The sequence below is a fragment of the Crinia signifera genome, chromosome 19 (genome assembly GCF_055691185.1).
Source record: "Crinia signifera chromosome 19, ASM5569118v1, whole genome shotgun sequence".
In the NCBI taxonomy this organism is placed as follows: domain Eukaryota; kingdom Metazoa; phylum Chordata; class Amphibia; order Anura; family Myobatrachidae; genus Crinia; species Crinia signifera.
In genome coordinates this window covers 66,011,953-66,026,478 of record NC_139226.1, presented here as the reverse complement: position 1 = coordinate 66,026,478, position 14,526 = coordinate 66,011,953, and the positions used below count along the sequence as shown (strand labels likewise).

The 14,526-nt window shown below is 45.5% G+C and overlaps 1 protein-coding gene across 1 annotated transcript in view; it reads right to left on the bottom strand.

Annotated features, from left to right (window-relative positions):
• The window catches only part of NHERF4 (NHERF family PDZ scaffold protein 4), a 95,684-nt gene that overhangs the window by 40,729 nt on the left and 40,429 nt on the right, over positions 1–14,526 (bottom strand). The window contains exons 5-7 of the mRNA XM_083161511.1: positions 13,710–13,911; positions 9,174–9,310; positions 466–667 (exon numbers count right to left, since the gene is read on the bottom strand). Coding sequence (XP_083017637.1) covers positions 466–667; positions 9,174–9,310; positions 13,710–13,911 — 541 coding nt within the window. The remainder of the gene's footprint in view (positions 1–465; positions 668–9,173; positions 9,311–13,709; positions 13,912–14,526) is intronic.

The following is a 14,526-nucleotide window of genomic DNA, read 5'->3' as shown; positions in this document are numbered from 1 at the left end:
TACCTGTGAAGGTATCCGCATGCGCTCGCCACGCTTCGGGCTCGGTGGCTCGCTGCGCTCGCCACACTTTATAGAATCAACTCCACGCCGACGTGGATAGTGGGGGTATGAAAAGGTCGTAGGACGCGTACCGCCACCCCTCGCGGGCTTGCTGCGCTCGCCACGCTTCGGGTTCACGTTTATACTTGGTGGGTGGCGTGGGGGTGCATTTAAGCATTGTAAGCACCCATTATTATCACAAATTATAATCGCATCCCATCACATTGTATGGCATTGTATGCCATATACAATGCCATACAATTTTAAAATTGTATGACATTGTAGAACATCGGCCGATATCGCATCGCATGCGATATGGTCTGCGATGCGATGGGCGCCATGCTAGTACACAAGTACCCTTCTTTTGTTTTTGTTTTTAACACATCACAGTATGTCTCTGCAGTTTATAATATAAAGTAATCTTACCATGTCCTCCTAGACACTTCTCTTGCCTTAATAGGAATCCGTACCCCTGAGGGCCCCGCAGAAGATGAAGCTTCCGTGTTTGGTAAGGTAATGAAGATGTATCAGCTAATGCTATACTTGGTGTAACGCCATGAGATTCGTACACGCCTAATGCAGATGATTCTAGGACTAGTAGGACCACACGTGAAGTATTTTGTTGCAGCTGTAAGAGTTAAGAATAAAACATTATAGCATGCAAATCTACACAAAAATGGACTCAAAACTATACGACAAGCCAGTTTTTTCCAACTTTATTGCTGGGAGAAACTCTCTAAAGTATATAGCGCTATTCCGTTCCATCGTATGGAGTAATAAATGACTGAGACACAGTATATATGTTATAATTGTTATTGTCTGTTCCTTGCATTCTTTATGTACAATAAAGAACTGCTTTTTCAATCAAATAACTGTTGCTTTGTGGCCTAAAAGGAATGCTAGGACCCAGTCTAACCCTGCAGGATCCCTGGAAGACAGGGAGTCCTTAAATTGACTGGCGCCTGGCAGGAAAGGAAGGGTGGTTTGGCCTGATTTGGCTGAGGAAACAGAGGCCCTGATTTGCGCATGAGTAGACCCTGGCAACGAACAGCTTTGGAGAGTTACACACTCGCCTGGGCCCTTCGCTGCTGGGAGGGAGGGCTGGGGGCAGAAACGGGGCTCACCCATGGGAAAGCCCAGCGGGCTGATGCCTGCAGGGGGCAGGCGGTTGACGTCACAGGATGTCAGTGCCCACCCCCTCTTCGGCGGTCACCGAAAGAAATAAAAGTCAGTGACTTTTATATCCAAAGACAGGAGAAATCATTCGATGGTCAGCGACCATCCTGCTAGGTGAGATCCGCCCATTGTATATGCGATCCTTGGAAAAGTGGCCTCACAGAGAGTTTCCTGCGCTGACATAGAGTCCACACCACAAAGAGAGTTGCTGCAGCCACAGGTGTGCAGCCAAAAGAGAGACAAGGTGTGTGACTGCTGGAATGCTGAGGAGGCAGTTGGGTGCTGTGCACGCTGTTCACTTTTAGCGAACAGTGAACATTGAATAGGGTGCATCAGATTTTCAGTGAAAAAGATTCACCGAAGGGAGTAATAACAGCCCGATTCCCCGAAAAAGAACGGTGAATTGGGAGCATTGAATACTGCCCTCAGTGTTGCTGTTAGTGGTCAAGGTTTCTTCAGGGTGTTGTGGAGAGGCATTTGTACATCAGTACCAGTAAGGGACAAGAAAGAAAGATACACTAATATACTTTATTCTTGCCTGCTTCAATATTTGCATGCTAATGGCTTAAACTAAGTAAGTGCACATTCTTTTTACTGCTTCTGACCATCTCAACCACTGCAATTTCCCCATTGATTATTACCCTTTATTCTCCTGCATCACTATGGGAATCCATGGTTGACCGGGATTGGTACGAAATCCCGGCGGTCGGAATCCTGGTGGTCAAAATCCCGACGGGAGAATCCCGACCGCTGAAATCCAGACAAGGGGGGGGGGGGACGTGGATCGCCCCCCCCCCCCCACGCCCTTGCAGGCTCGCTGTGCTCAGCACGCAGCGGGCCCTGTGCCACGCTACGCTGGGCACACTAATGTATTCTCCCTCTATGGGTGTCGTGGACTCCCATAGAGGGAGAAAGTGTCAGGATTTCGGCGGTCGGGATTCCAGCCGCCGGGATTCCGACCGCCGCGATTCTAACTGCATCCCAGTTGACCATGGATGCTTGTATTTTAAAGGCTCTTAAATTCCGAGACTGAGCCCCATTTAAGCTTATATCGCCAGCTGGTGGTCAGTTTATATATACTACCTTAATATAAAGAATTTTTTTTCCATCCTTCTGCCTGAAGTTTTCTAGGGCTTCTGATATGGACATCGTAAAAAAGCAAGTACAACTGACAAACGACCACCAGACCACTACAATACAATATTTTTCCACTATACTGTATCAAGGTATTAACTTGGCATGTTAGTGGGCTTTGACTACCACCAGCTTGTGTTTAGGTCAAAAAGATCCACTGAGGATGCTGCTTCTTTGGTTGTCTAAGCCGGTTTGTCATTTAGAGACCAAGGATTACTATGTAAAGATTGTTGTTTGTGTATTATAGTCCCACTTTTAACACCATTGTGCCAGCTGTGCTAAATGACAAACTTCGAGAGATTGGTTTTGCCAATGTGTAATTGGTTATTAGATCTTTTTACTGATTATCCACAGTCAGTGAGGGTTGACACCACTCTCTCATCTGGACTTTTACTGTATATACAGTAGGAGTCCCCCAAGGGTGTGTTTTAAGACCCTTTATACAGTATATTCATTATATACTTCAAGAACAATCCAATTTTATTGTAAATTTTGCAAATTACATTTATTAGTAAGGGAGAGGAGAAGTTATAAGAAAGAAGTAAATCAACTTGTAAAGTGGGAAGAGAATAATAATTGATAGGAAGCTGTGGAAGGAAACCATACTCACCTGTCCCAGGGCAACGTAGTCCAGGTAAGGGGTCTTTGCAAAAAAACAAACCAAGTATGCAAACCAAGCGAACAGCTGAGAGCCGCATGATGTTTGTGTACAACCCATAGTCTCTCACTCCACTGGCTAGCCCGGCCCCCGTCCTGTGTCACCTCTCCTGCAGCATCTGATACGCTGTTTGCCCGTAGGTTTCAGGGATGGTTGCCAGGGTGATCTGGGGCGCTCCTCAAATGTAAACACAAACATTTATATAATCGTGTACATTACTGTGCATGATTTAACATCAATTGTGCGTATACCATTCAAACGGATGTTAACATCCTGTCTGGAAATTTCTTTAGTAGTGAATGTGTCACATGATGCCATGCTATACTAGAAGTAGGAACATTAGGGATTATGTTGTCAAGACCAACATTTCACAATTCAGCACACAGGGACCAGCGAGCAACCGGTGGCACGGCACTTCGTGGCCATGAAGCATAGCATGGCCACGTTGAGATATAAAATAATAGATCAAGTGCCAGACAGCCCTGTTACAATTGGAGTCCCGCTGGATTTTCAGGTTGGAAACTTTGAAACCCAAAGGACTCAACGAGTCCCTAGGGTTGATTAATTTTCTGTAGACAGATAGTCTCATTGTTTATTCTCACAGTCCAAATAGAAACAACTGGTCTTCACAGGCTACATTGGGGGGTTGAGGTGACAACACGGCAGGGGTGGACAGGTGAGACATCTGTTCCACCCAGTTTACTCATAAAGTTATTAGTGAAAAGGCTTTTTTATCTGTTATAAATAAGATCTCCTGATATGTGCAGATGGGAAGCACTTTAACTCAGCTTTTTAATACTAAAATAAATCCGTTTTGCACAGGGCCTTCGGTGCTGGTTATTCCAGCAGCACCCCGACCCCTCTTTTAGCACTAGAGCACTTTAGAGAAATTTTTCTCATTTTTAAGCACTTTATTTAAATTCACTAATGTCAATATGAGGTCATATTTAAAAGACGATGCACTTACTAATAGGGGCGCACGATATTGATAACCAGACTATAGGTGCTGGTAGCACAAGTGTGTAAATAGAGAAGTGCCTCCTGTTTTACTTGAGTAAGGCTCAAGATAGTGTGGAGAGTTGTCCAGGCACTTGGACACGTATTAACGTGACACATTCACTACTAAAGAAATTTCCAGACAGGATGTTAACATCCGTTTGTATGGTATACGCACAATTGATGTTAAATTATGCACAGTAATGTACACGATTATATAAATGTTTGTGTTTACATTTCAGGAGCACCCCAGATCACCCTGGCAACCATCCCTGAAACCTACGGGCAGCCAGCGTATCAGATGCTGCAGGAGAGGTGACGCAGGACGGGGGCCGGGCTAGCCAGTGGAGTGAGAGACTACGGGTTGCCCTGGTAACCGCCAGCGTCACGGAGAGGCGGGCCAGTGTGGAGGGCGGAAGCCGGAGAGGTCAGAGGGTTGAGAGTCCTCTGGTCGCCCGGAAAACGGCAGTAAACAACTGACGCACGTCCGCCCTGCAGCATAGCATACCTGTATGACGGCCGGATGTACGGGGCAGGACCACAGAGATGCGGGAACGCCGGGGGGCGTGGGTAAGTTGTTTGGAGTGTATTTATTGATTTCACTTGCACCATGTATTTGTCCTGATGAAGGGGTGATATCCCCGAAACTGTAGACGAGTAAAGTTTTCACTTTTTTGCACCGTTTGAAGACTCAGAGTGCCTCTGCTTTCTTCCAGAGTTTGTATATATATATATATATATATATATATATATATATATACATATATATATATATATATATATATATATATATATATTCATTTTATGCAAGCACATGAATAAGAATAGCATGCCCCTTCACAGAAAAAAAAATTTCTGATTTTTGACACCAAAAAAAATAAAATAAAAACCCCTTTATTTTAAAAGATCACATTCCAGAGTTCTCCTAAAAAAGATGACGAATGCAAAACAGTGAATCATGGCGAAAATCACTGGACAAAGCAGTTCTCCATTTGAGCATTGAATACACTCTCGGCGAATTTGACTAAAAACCCCATTGAAAACCACCGGTGAATCGCACATGGCGAATACTGGCCACAGCCTGTGACATAGCTGGTAGGAGCTGATTGGCTGGCTGTTTATCACACTCCATTTTATCACTTTTGAAGCTTGGTGCATCTGGCCCCTTGTGTGAAAGGTGGTCTGTGACTAAAATCCCAGGTAGTATGTCTAAAAGGGGTTATACTCACTCCATCAGTGTTCAGACCCTGCTACTGACTTGTCCAAGGGGGTATGGGTCATTTTGCTGTATGAAGGTTGACATACATTAGGTCAACCACTAGAGGTCGACAGGGCTTAGGTCGACACAAGCATTAGGTCGACAATGGGAAAGTCAACAGTATAGGTGTGCGCACATTGAGTGTTAGGGGTACACAGGCACCCCCTAATGCTGTGCCCACCCTTATGAACCCCTAGCAATACCAGTAATACCTTTTACCAAAGACTTTGCTTTTTACAACTGTATTCCATTAAAAGAAGAGCCCATCAATCAATTATGTGTGTTTTGCTTTTGGTAATTGTATTAGACCATTGTCATATCAATACATACCTGCGTCATCCATATCACTACATACCTGCATCATCCATATCACTACATACCTGCGTCATCCATATATGTTTTTTACTTTATTTGCATGTACCGTTACACAGAGTAATTGGAAGATTTAGCGAGTACCAAAAGATGACGGTAGACACGCCTGATTGTTGGTGTTAGACACACCAAAAGGAGCTGTGTTAGACATGTCCAATAGGTGGTGCTAGACCCACCCCTTTAACGGTGCACCCCCTAATAAAATGTGCTGTGCACACCTATGGTCAACAGTCAAAGTGTTGACATTAGTTTTTCATGTTTTTTTGTACTGAAGTCGACATGGACACCGTATTAGTGTACTACATCCCCTCACATGGTTCACTGCACTCCACATGCTACCGGCACAGTGCTTTGCTGCGCTCTGCACACTATTACATTCTCCTTCCATGCCCTAGTGCAGGGGTAGCCAACTCCAGTCCTCGAGAGCTACCAACAGTTAATGTTTTCCAGGTCTCCTCACAGAATCAATAGTGAAGTAATTAGTTCCACCTGTGGATCTTTTAATATGTGTCTGTGAGTAATGAGTACAGCTGTGCAGCAGCTAGGTTGTCTGTAAAATGTGACCTGTTGGTAGCTCTCGAGGACTGGAGTTGGCTACCACTGCCCTAGTGGATGGTAGGGTTTGAAATACCACCTGTCAACACAAGTCCGCTCAAAGTGAAAAACTCATGGCGACGGTTGACTTTCCCACTGTCAACCTAATGTTTGTGTCAACATTCTGACCCTGTTGACCTATTCCATTTGTCAACCTTTATTTGTTGACCTAATGTATGTCAACATTTATAGTGTCGGCCTTGCGACCACATCCCATCCAAGGTATTCAGCTGCTTCTGTATTAGTAAGGCTACAGTATGTACAGGTTGAGTATCCCATATCCAAAATGCTCGGGACCAGGAGAATTTTGGATAACGGATTATTCCGTATTTCGGAATATTTTAATATTTCAATTATGCATTTTGAAGTATCTTGCATGTATAATATATTTTATTTGTTCAAAAAACAAGGTTTCAAAACATGAAACAAAATTTGTGTACTATCTCAGATATTGAATTTGAATGCCAAGCAATCATTTTCTTGCACAGACATACCTCCCAACTGTCACGATTACAGCGGGACAGTCCCGATTTTCGGGTCCTGTCCCGCTGTCCCACCCGCGGCAGGCAATGTCCCGCTGTGGGGGGTGGCAGTTGGGAGACCCCCCAATCCCCCCAGAATGCGCACAGCGTCTATTCTCGTATGAAAATGAGGTCGCGGCTAATTAGCATAAGCCGCGCCCTCATTTGCATACGCCCCGCTCCCTTTTCAGACAGTGTCCCTATTTCATCAACTCACAAGTTGGGAGGTATGCACATATATAGTGCCAGTTACATATCATGTCACCAGTAGTGCTGTTACAAATGTCCCCAGTGAGTTTTTAGCAAAAAAAAAAATTTTTTTCACTTTCTGGAATGTATGGTTTTCGGAATAATTCGGATAACGGGTACTCGGATACGGGATACTCAACCTGTATTAGGTTATAAGGCTTTGCTACAGATTTGCTATTTTCTCTTACAATTCTATAGCATTATTTTATGAGCAGTATCATAAACTCACCATCGGGTATCCCTTTGGTCCCACCTGTCTGTTGACACACTAAAATATAACTTATATAACCTTATCTAAAAACTTAACCTAAAATAAAGACACGACACAAGTGCTGGCGTTTCAAAACAGAATGTCAAATTTATTTGACAAATTAAACTAAGACTATGAATGGTGGCGGCGCCAAAGAACGGTCATTATAGGAAGGAGGGGTTAAAGATCACTAAATCATACATACAACGCTGGATGACCACTCTCCCTGGTCAGCCACCAGGCCTGGTGGTGACGGCCATCCCCCGGGCAGAAGCGTGGCCCATGACAATCGTTGTCGAGGGAGAGTGTACCCCACTACCTACACACACACAGAGTTCTTAAAGCATGACCGTTCTTTACCGCCGCCGAAGAGGAAAAGAAAAACAGGGAAGGGTGGGTGGGGCTTCTTGGACAGGGGCAGATCACTCTAACTCGTGATCATTCCTACCCTGCTTAGACCCTCCCCTCTGTTCTGATAGGCCTTGTGCCCATCCTCATTATCATAGTCACGTGACCAACAGCAGAGTGTACCCTGTGAGAACCCTTAGTGGTTTATGTCACTTCAGGCTTAATCAGCCTTCTGTGTTTCTTTCAGCTACTTTGCCCATACATCATAACCCTAGCAGTCCTAAACTGCTTCCCTAGTTTAAAGCTTGAAAATACTCAGACTGTGATATTATAATTGTCATAAGTGCTGCTGATTCGAAAAGACTGGCCGGACATTGATTGGCTGAGAGAATTCAACCGATCAGGGTCCGGTCAGTCCCTTAAATTCAGCAGCGCTTCCCACCCCGATGGCACATAGCGCTACAATGCAAGCTGTCCGGAAAATCCCCGCTGCTGCACATAGGTGAGGGGAGGGCTGTCGGTCAGACCTTCAGCTCCTGGGGGCTGAAGTCCCTTAAATTTAGCAGCGCTTCCTGCCCCGACGGCACATAGCGCTACAATGCAAGCTGTCCGGATAATCCCCGCTGCTGCACATAGGTGGTGGGGGGGGCTGTTGGTCAGACCTTCAGCTCCTGGGGGCAGTGTGCAGCGAGGAGCGGGGCAGCATTTTAGCAGCCAGACTCAGCATGTGGGAAGGGGGGGGTGTCCAGCTGGCCGAGGTGGGGAGGGTTTACAATGCACTGATTGAGACGGTTCTGCCTGTGAGCTTACTGCACTCTCCCTGCTCTGTGACTGAGCAGTGATTAGAAGCAGCCCTTTTTCTGCAGTCATTAAGTCCCACCAGGGTGATCACAGTCTGGACCAAGGGGGGGGGGGGGGGGGGTACATATAGGCATGTGGTGGGAAGGGACTAGGGGGGACACAAAGGGACCAGGGTAGAAACAGAGAGGCATGTGTTGGGAAGGGACCAGGGAGTCATGTAATGGGAAGGGACCAGGGAGGCATGTGATGGGAAGGGACCAGGAACGACACAGAGAGGCATGTGGTGGGAAGGGACCTGGGGGGACACAGGGAGGCATGTGGTGGGAAGGTACCAGGAAGGACACAGAGAGGCATGTGGTGGGAAGGTACCAGGAAGGACACAGAGAGGCATGTGGTGGGAAGGGACATGGGAGAGACAGAAAGATAATGTGTATGGAACATTATTGGGGGGGGGGGGGGTGGGGGGGGTAAAAATGTTTTAGCTTGGGGGAGCAAAATTTATAGTTATGCCACTGGCCCCTTTATTAGAGTCAGGTCAAAGAGAAACTAAGGGCTAAATGTAAAAGATTCTGTGGTGCCACTGGTGCTGAAAAAACGTGAAGCAGCAATTATTTTCCGGTAAAATCAGAATGACCCCTTAGTCTCAGTAATTGTACTGTACTTTATCTTTCTTGCTACATGTATCTAAGGTATATTGAGTATTTGGATAACTGAAAGTTGTGAAAAAAATCACACGCCATATTACAGAAGTCTGTATACAGAATTATAATATGTTACCTTTTTGGTCAGCTGACTCAGTGTGAAGCTCATGATATTTTCACCATTAACATCAAGAAGTCGCGCTCCCTGAGGAACACCAGCTTTTTGTGCAGCACCCCCATCTTCCACTGTCAGTAGAAATGTACCACGAACACCTTGGACACAAAAAAACAGTTAATACAAAACTAATATGATAGGAATGCAATGGTATAATAATACAAAATACATTTATTAAAAGAGGCAAAGTTCAGTTCCTGTACTATAAACGTGGGTATAAAAACCCCTCAAAATGCCGTCACTGTTGTGTATTGGCATACGCTGGGTACACACTGGGTGACACGCCATCTGGTCAGTGAAGTGTGAAGGGCAAAAAAAAACAAAAAACTATTGGTATCCCCCCCCAAAAATCCATAAAGCACATACAGCTCAAAATGCTAATCCTTAAAAATCAATGGAGAAAAATCTCACTAGATAGGAATAATATGTGTTCTACTGTAGGCTCTCCAGTGGTGGCATAAATGGTAACAGGAGTAGCACCATGGTGTAGAGATGTATTCCACTGGGGATACATCTGCATCTGGCATTGGGAACACGCATCAGATCCTAGCACCAATTGAACAGCCTCCACCACTTTTCAAATTCAGTGTCAGATTCAAACAATTTTAGCTAACCAGGAATGAAAACATAGTGGCTCTTCGGGTCATCACTCCAGCCACTTGCTCCAGCTTTTACTAGACAGTGCAAGCTTGCAAAGTCAGACCAGTAGAATAGATGTTCTCTTGAAGATACAACATAGAAGAAGTGACAAGAAGATCAAAGGCAGCAGAAGGAAGACTGATGGTAAAGCCAAATGTCTCTAGGATTCCTAACCCATGGTGGCAAGGGATCTGTTGAAAAAGAGCTTTTGCTACCCCTTCACCATTCAGAAAAAGTCCAGCAAGAGTCAAGTAGCCAGAGGATTCAAGCCTAGAAACACATTTCTCAATGACATGTACTTTTAGGGTACATAAGTCAATACATCCATCTTCAATTACGAAAAGGTCCATAAAATCAGGATTGGTTATTACCAGTGGCGGCTCTTACCTCTGTGGAAAGGGGGGTCTGCCGCAATGCTGGCCCCCCTTCTGCTGCAGCCGCTGCTGGTACCCGCAGCTGGTTACAACCCCCGTCGTGGTCACGGGACCAGCGCATGCACAGTAGCTTCGCTACTGTGCATGCGCTCTCCCCTAGCCTCTATGGGCTGCTTCGGCAGCAGTCCATAGAAGCATATTAATGGTCCCAGGTCCGTTGCATGCGCAGTATCGTCCTCGGTACTGGGCATGCCCATAGAGGCGTCTTGGAAGGAGGGAACTCCTCCTAATGGGACTGCTTCGGGTGACTGGCAGGTCGGACTTCAAATAGGAATTCACTGCCAGACACAATAAAGCCAGTGCAGTCTCACAGACTGAATCTGGCTTCACACAGTGACGGATTTTACCTGTGGGGGCTGCAGCCCTGCAGCCCATAGGTAAAAACCACCTCTGGTTCTTCTTATTATTAATAATAATAATAATAATAATAATAATAATCCTTTTTTTCAGGGACGTGCAGTTAGGGGAGGCAGGGGAGGCAGTGCCTCCCCTGTCATAATGATGTGAATAATAAAAAGAAAATATATTTATATATCTTCTTTTATTATTTTCATCATTTCTACCTCTCCCCCTGCCTCCTACCATCCTACACTGCTGCATGTGAGGGTGGGAGGCAGCGGGAGAGGTGCCTCCCGCTGTTAACATTAAAACACCGGGCAGCGGGGGGCGGGTAGGGGTGGGCAGGGGGAAGGGTGCAGCAATGGGCTGTAAAAGCCCATTGAAAATGAATGGGGAAGCGGCACTCATACTGGTGCCGCAATGACAGGGGCACCAGTATGAATGCACGCCCCCAGATGTGATTGGGTCAGCGGATCCAGTGATGGATCCGCTGTCCAATCACACACATGCAGCAGCGTAGGATGCAGCAGCGCGACAGCGTGGAGTCCGGCGCCGCTGTCACCGCCGAGGAGAGGTGAGTCCGCCGGGGGAGGGGGGCTGCCTGTGCCCGGCCGCTGCATATACCATATAGCATGGTATGCGGGCGGGCGAGGGGGGGGGGGGGGTCGGGGGTCCCGTGCGGGGAGATCAATGCCTCCCCAGGCAATGACCTCACCGCACGTCACTGCTTTTTTTTTATATTGTGCCATAAGAGATCTAAATGTCCCAGATTACAGAGTAGATAAAAGAGTAAGCAAACCAGAAATCAGTGACTTACAGTTGAATACAATAGACCAGTGGTTCCCAAACTTTTTTCAGTTACGGCACCCTAGAGTATCAGGGTCGCTATATATCTCGGAGAATGCTGAATAGTGATCATTCAGGGAGAACACATGGAACACGCACGTACGGCTGAACGTGAAATTTACTCTCACAGTCTGACAGACTTTGCAACACTTTACCAGAAAAACCATTAGGTATGATTACTCTATTTACCCATAAGAGGGAAGATTAATCTAAGGATTTAACATAGGGGAACCCATATTATATAAAAAATAAGGAATATGCCTTAGATTTACGACATATTTAATACAGGCAGTAACCCACCTTGAAGCTGAAATATAGTACCTTACAAAAGGAAAAATTAGGAACACATGGTCACAATATACTGTACGTGCTGTTTTAAACATGCACAAAATCCACCTTGTTTGTCTAATTCTGGGGTAGCCAACCCTAGTCCTTGAGAGCTACCAACAGTGCATGTTTTGCAGGTCTCCTCACAGAATCACAAGTGAGCTAATTAGCGCCACCTGTGGATCTTTTAAAATGTGTTAGTGATTAATGAGTGCAGCTGTGCAGCAGCTAGGTTGTCTGGAAAATATGAACTGTTGGTAGCTCTCGAGGGCTAGGGTTGGCTACCACTGGTCTAATTCATGTGTTTTTATATATTTTTCAGTTTTAAGGAAACATAATAAAGTTTACCGTATTTTTCGCACCATAAGACGCACTTTCTCCCAAAAGTGGGGGGAGAAGTATGTGCGTCTAATGGAGCGAATACTGCCAAAAAAGAGCGTCCAAAAAACTCCTGGATGATGCTCCTGCAGTGACATCTCAGGAGCTGCAGCAGAGCCCGCTACCCACCCTCCCCTGGTACTTGTATGCTCACAGAGGTCCAGGTAGTGTGCTGTGGGGTCCGTTCGGCAAATATTAAATCATTGGCAGGGTCCCTGCGGCAGATGGGAACTAGTAGAGCTACTAGTTCCCATCTGCCGCAGGGACCCCGTAGATGATTTCGCTAACACAGTGTCCCCTCGGAATAACTTTCTATATGACTGTACATGTTCCCCCACCTGTTTATATTGTCTATTGTTTATACTGTATGCTGTTAACTTGTTACCCACCTGGCTGCTGCACAGCAAACCAAAAACAAATTCCTAGTATACGCAAGTATACCTGGCCAATAAAGCTGATTCTGATTATGTTGTTTCCCTGACATGTTTCAACTGCTCTATTGACTCTTGTATTACCCCCCCCCCCCTCCTTTTGCCCCATTTTCCAGAAGAGGTGGGTATACCTGTTCTATCCTGAGGAGGTTTGCATGGTGCAAGCTTAATGCCGGTATCTCTCCCGCATGTCTATATCCATATTTATAGGTATTGGAAGTCTGGCCCTGGTTGTTTAATCCATTGCGAAATTTCCTATTTCTATTACTGTGTTCCACTTTTCTCTTTTTCTCTTTATTATTACTCCCTGCCCTTTTTCTGTTCATCCCTCTCCTCATACTGGCCCTAACTACATGTCCAATTGTGCGTACATGTGTAATGTCTGGTTAAGTGATGCTCGCCTATCGTATCAGATTCAGTTTTTGATATTATACTATTTTTTTTGTGACTTACTGAACAATGCATGTTTGTTCCAGGAACATAGGTTGCATCCAGTGGCGTAGCTACGTTTTGGGCGCCCCCCCCCGCCGCCGCCCCGCCAAGTCCCACCAATCCTGCCGCCCATGCAAACCCCCCCAATCCCCCACAGCCTTACCTATCGCGCTGGTCCCGGCGGCTCCGTTCTTCTGCTGAGGACCACCACAAAATGGCCACCATCATACAGCAGACAGTTTCAGAGAACTGGGACCAGCGAGATAGGTAAGTCTGCGGGGGATTGTGGGGGGTTTAACTATAGCACCGCAGCCCCTGGCGCCCCCACATGCACAGCGCCCCCCGCGGTGGCGGGGGCTGCGGTGCTATAGTTACGCCACTGGTTGCATCAATTCTCCAGCCAAACGGCGGAAAATTATAATGTATAATGTCCCAGCAACATCACTTCCGCCGGACATGAGGTCAGATACAGGAAGTGCGGGGACCGTGGATGGATGGTGTGACTGAAGTCTGAGTTCCGTGGCCTTGTGTGATGCTGGCCAAAGTCGGTTGTTTTTTTTTTTTAAAGGGGCCATCATTTACAAGGCAAAAGTATTCCGAACTTGGACTTCATTACATCCGTCTCTATATGAGAAATTCTAGTAATCGTCTGAATACATTGGATAACTTACCACCTGTAGCACTAGCAGTGAACCCAAAACCTCGTCCCTCATTCCGTACAAGGCAGAGCCGTGGTCTGGGGCAGGACTCAGGAAGACATTTAGTAAGAATGGACAATGGCGAAACATTATCATTGCGCAATTTCTCAAAGCTGTTCTTGTCAAGAACTACTAGTGATATGCGGGAACCACTAGAATTAATTTTCTCAATAACCTGAGGAAACAAAATTACATATATGAGGTATAAAATGGGAAAAATGGGAAAGTGAAAGCTATACAGTATATGAGAGTGAAAACTAAATAGACAGCACAAGACAGCAACTTTCATTATTACTGCTGTTTTCTTTAACCTTAACTAGTTTTGCCTATGGCTTCATTTATATGGATGTCTGTTATTGCTCAGTGGAAATCATTTACAAATTACATTGCATTCAACAAATGTCAAGCATCTGGTTTTTCCTTTATTGCTCCTCTACCTGATGTCACATTGACATAATACATACTTTAGGTAAGTTTCTTTCTAGGTCAATATAGCAAAAATAGAATCTATATTCATCCAGTAGTTTTTGTGTAGTGCCTTAACTTTGTCTCCATAGTTCATAAATAGTCCCTAGAAGCAAGGGCCTAACTTCCATAGGTGCAGGGGGTGCAGCTGCTCAGGGGCCCTGAACTGTGAGGGGCCCTTCTTTCCTGTCAAAGTTACATTGTGCTATATAATTTGTCACGATTATGTAGCACAAAAGGGGCCTTTAAAAACTTTTGCTATGAGGCCTACAAGTACCAACACAACCCTTATAGTTTTATATTTATAGATTTGTAAAGCATCATC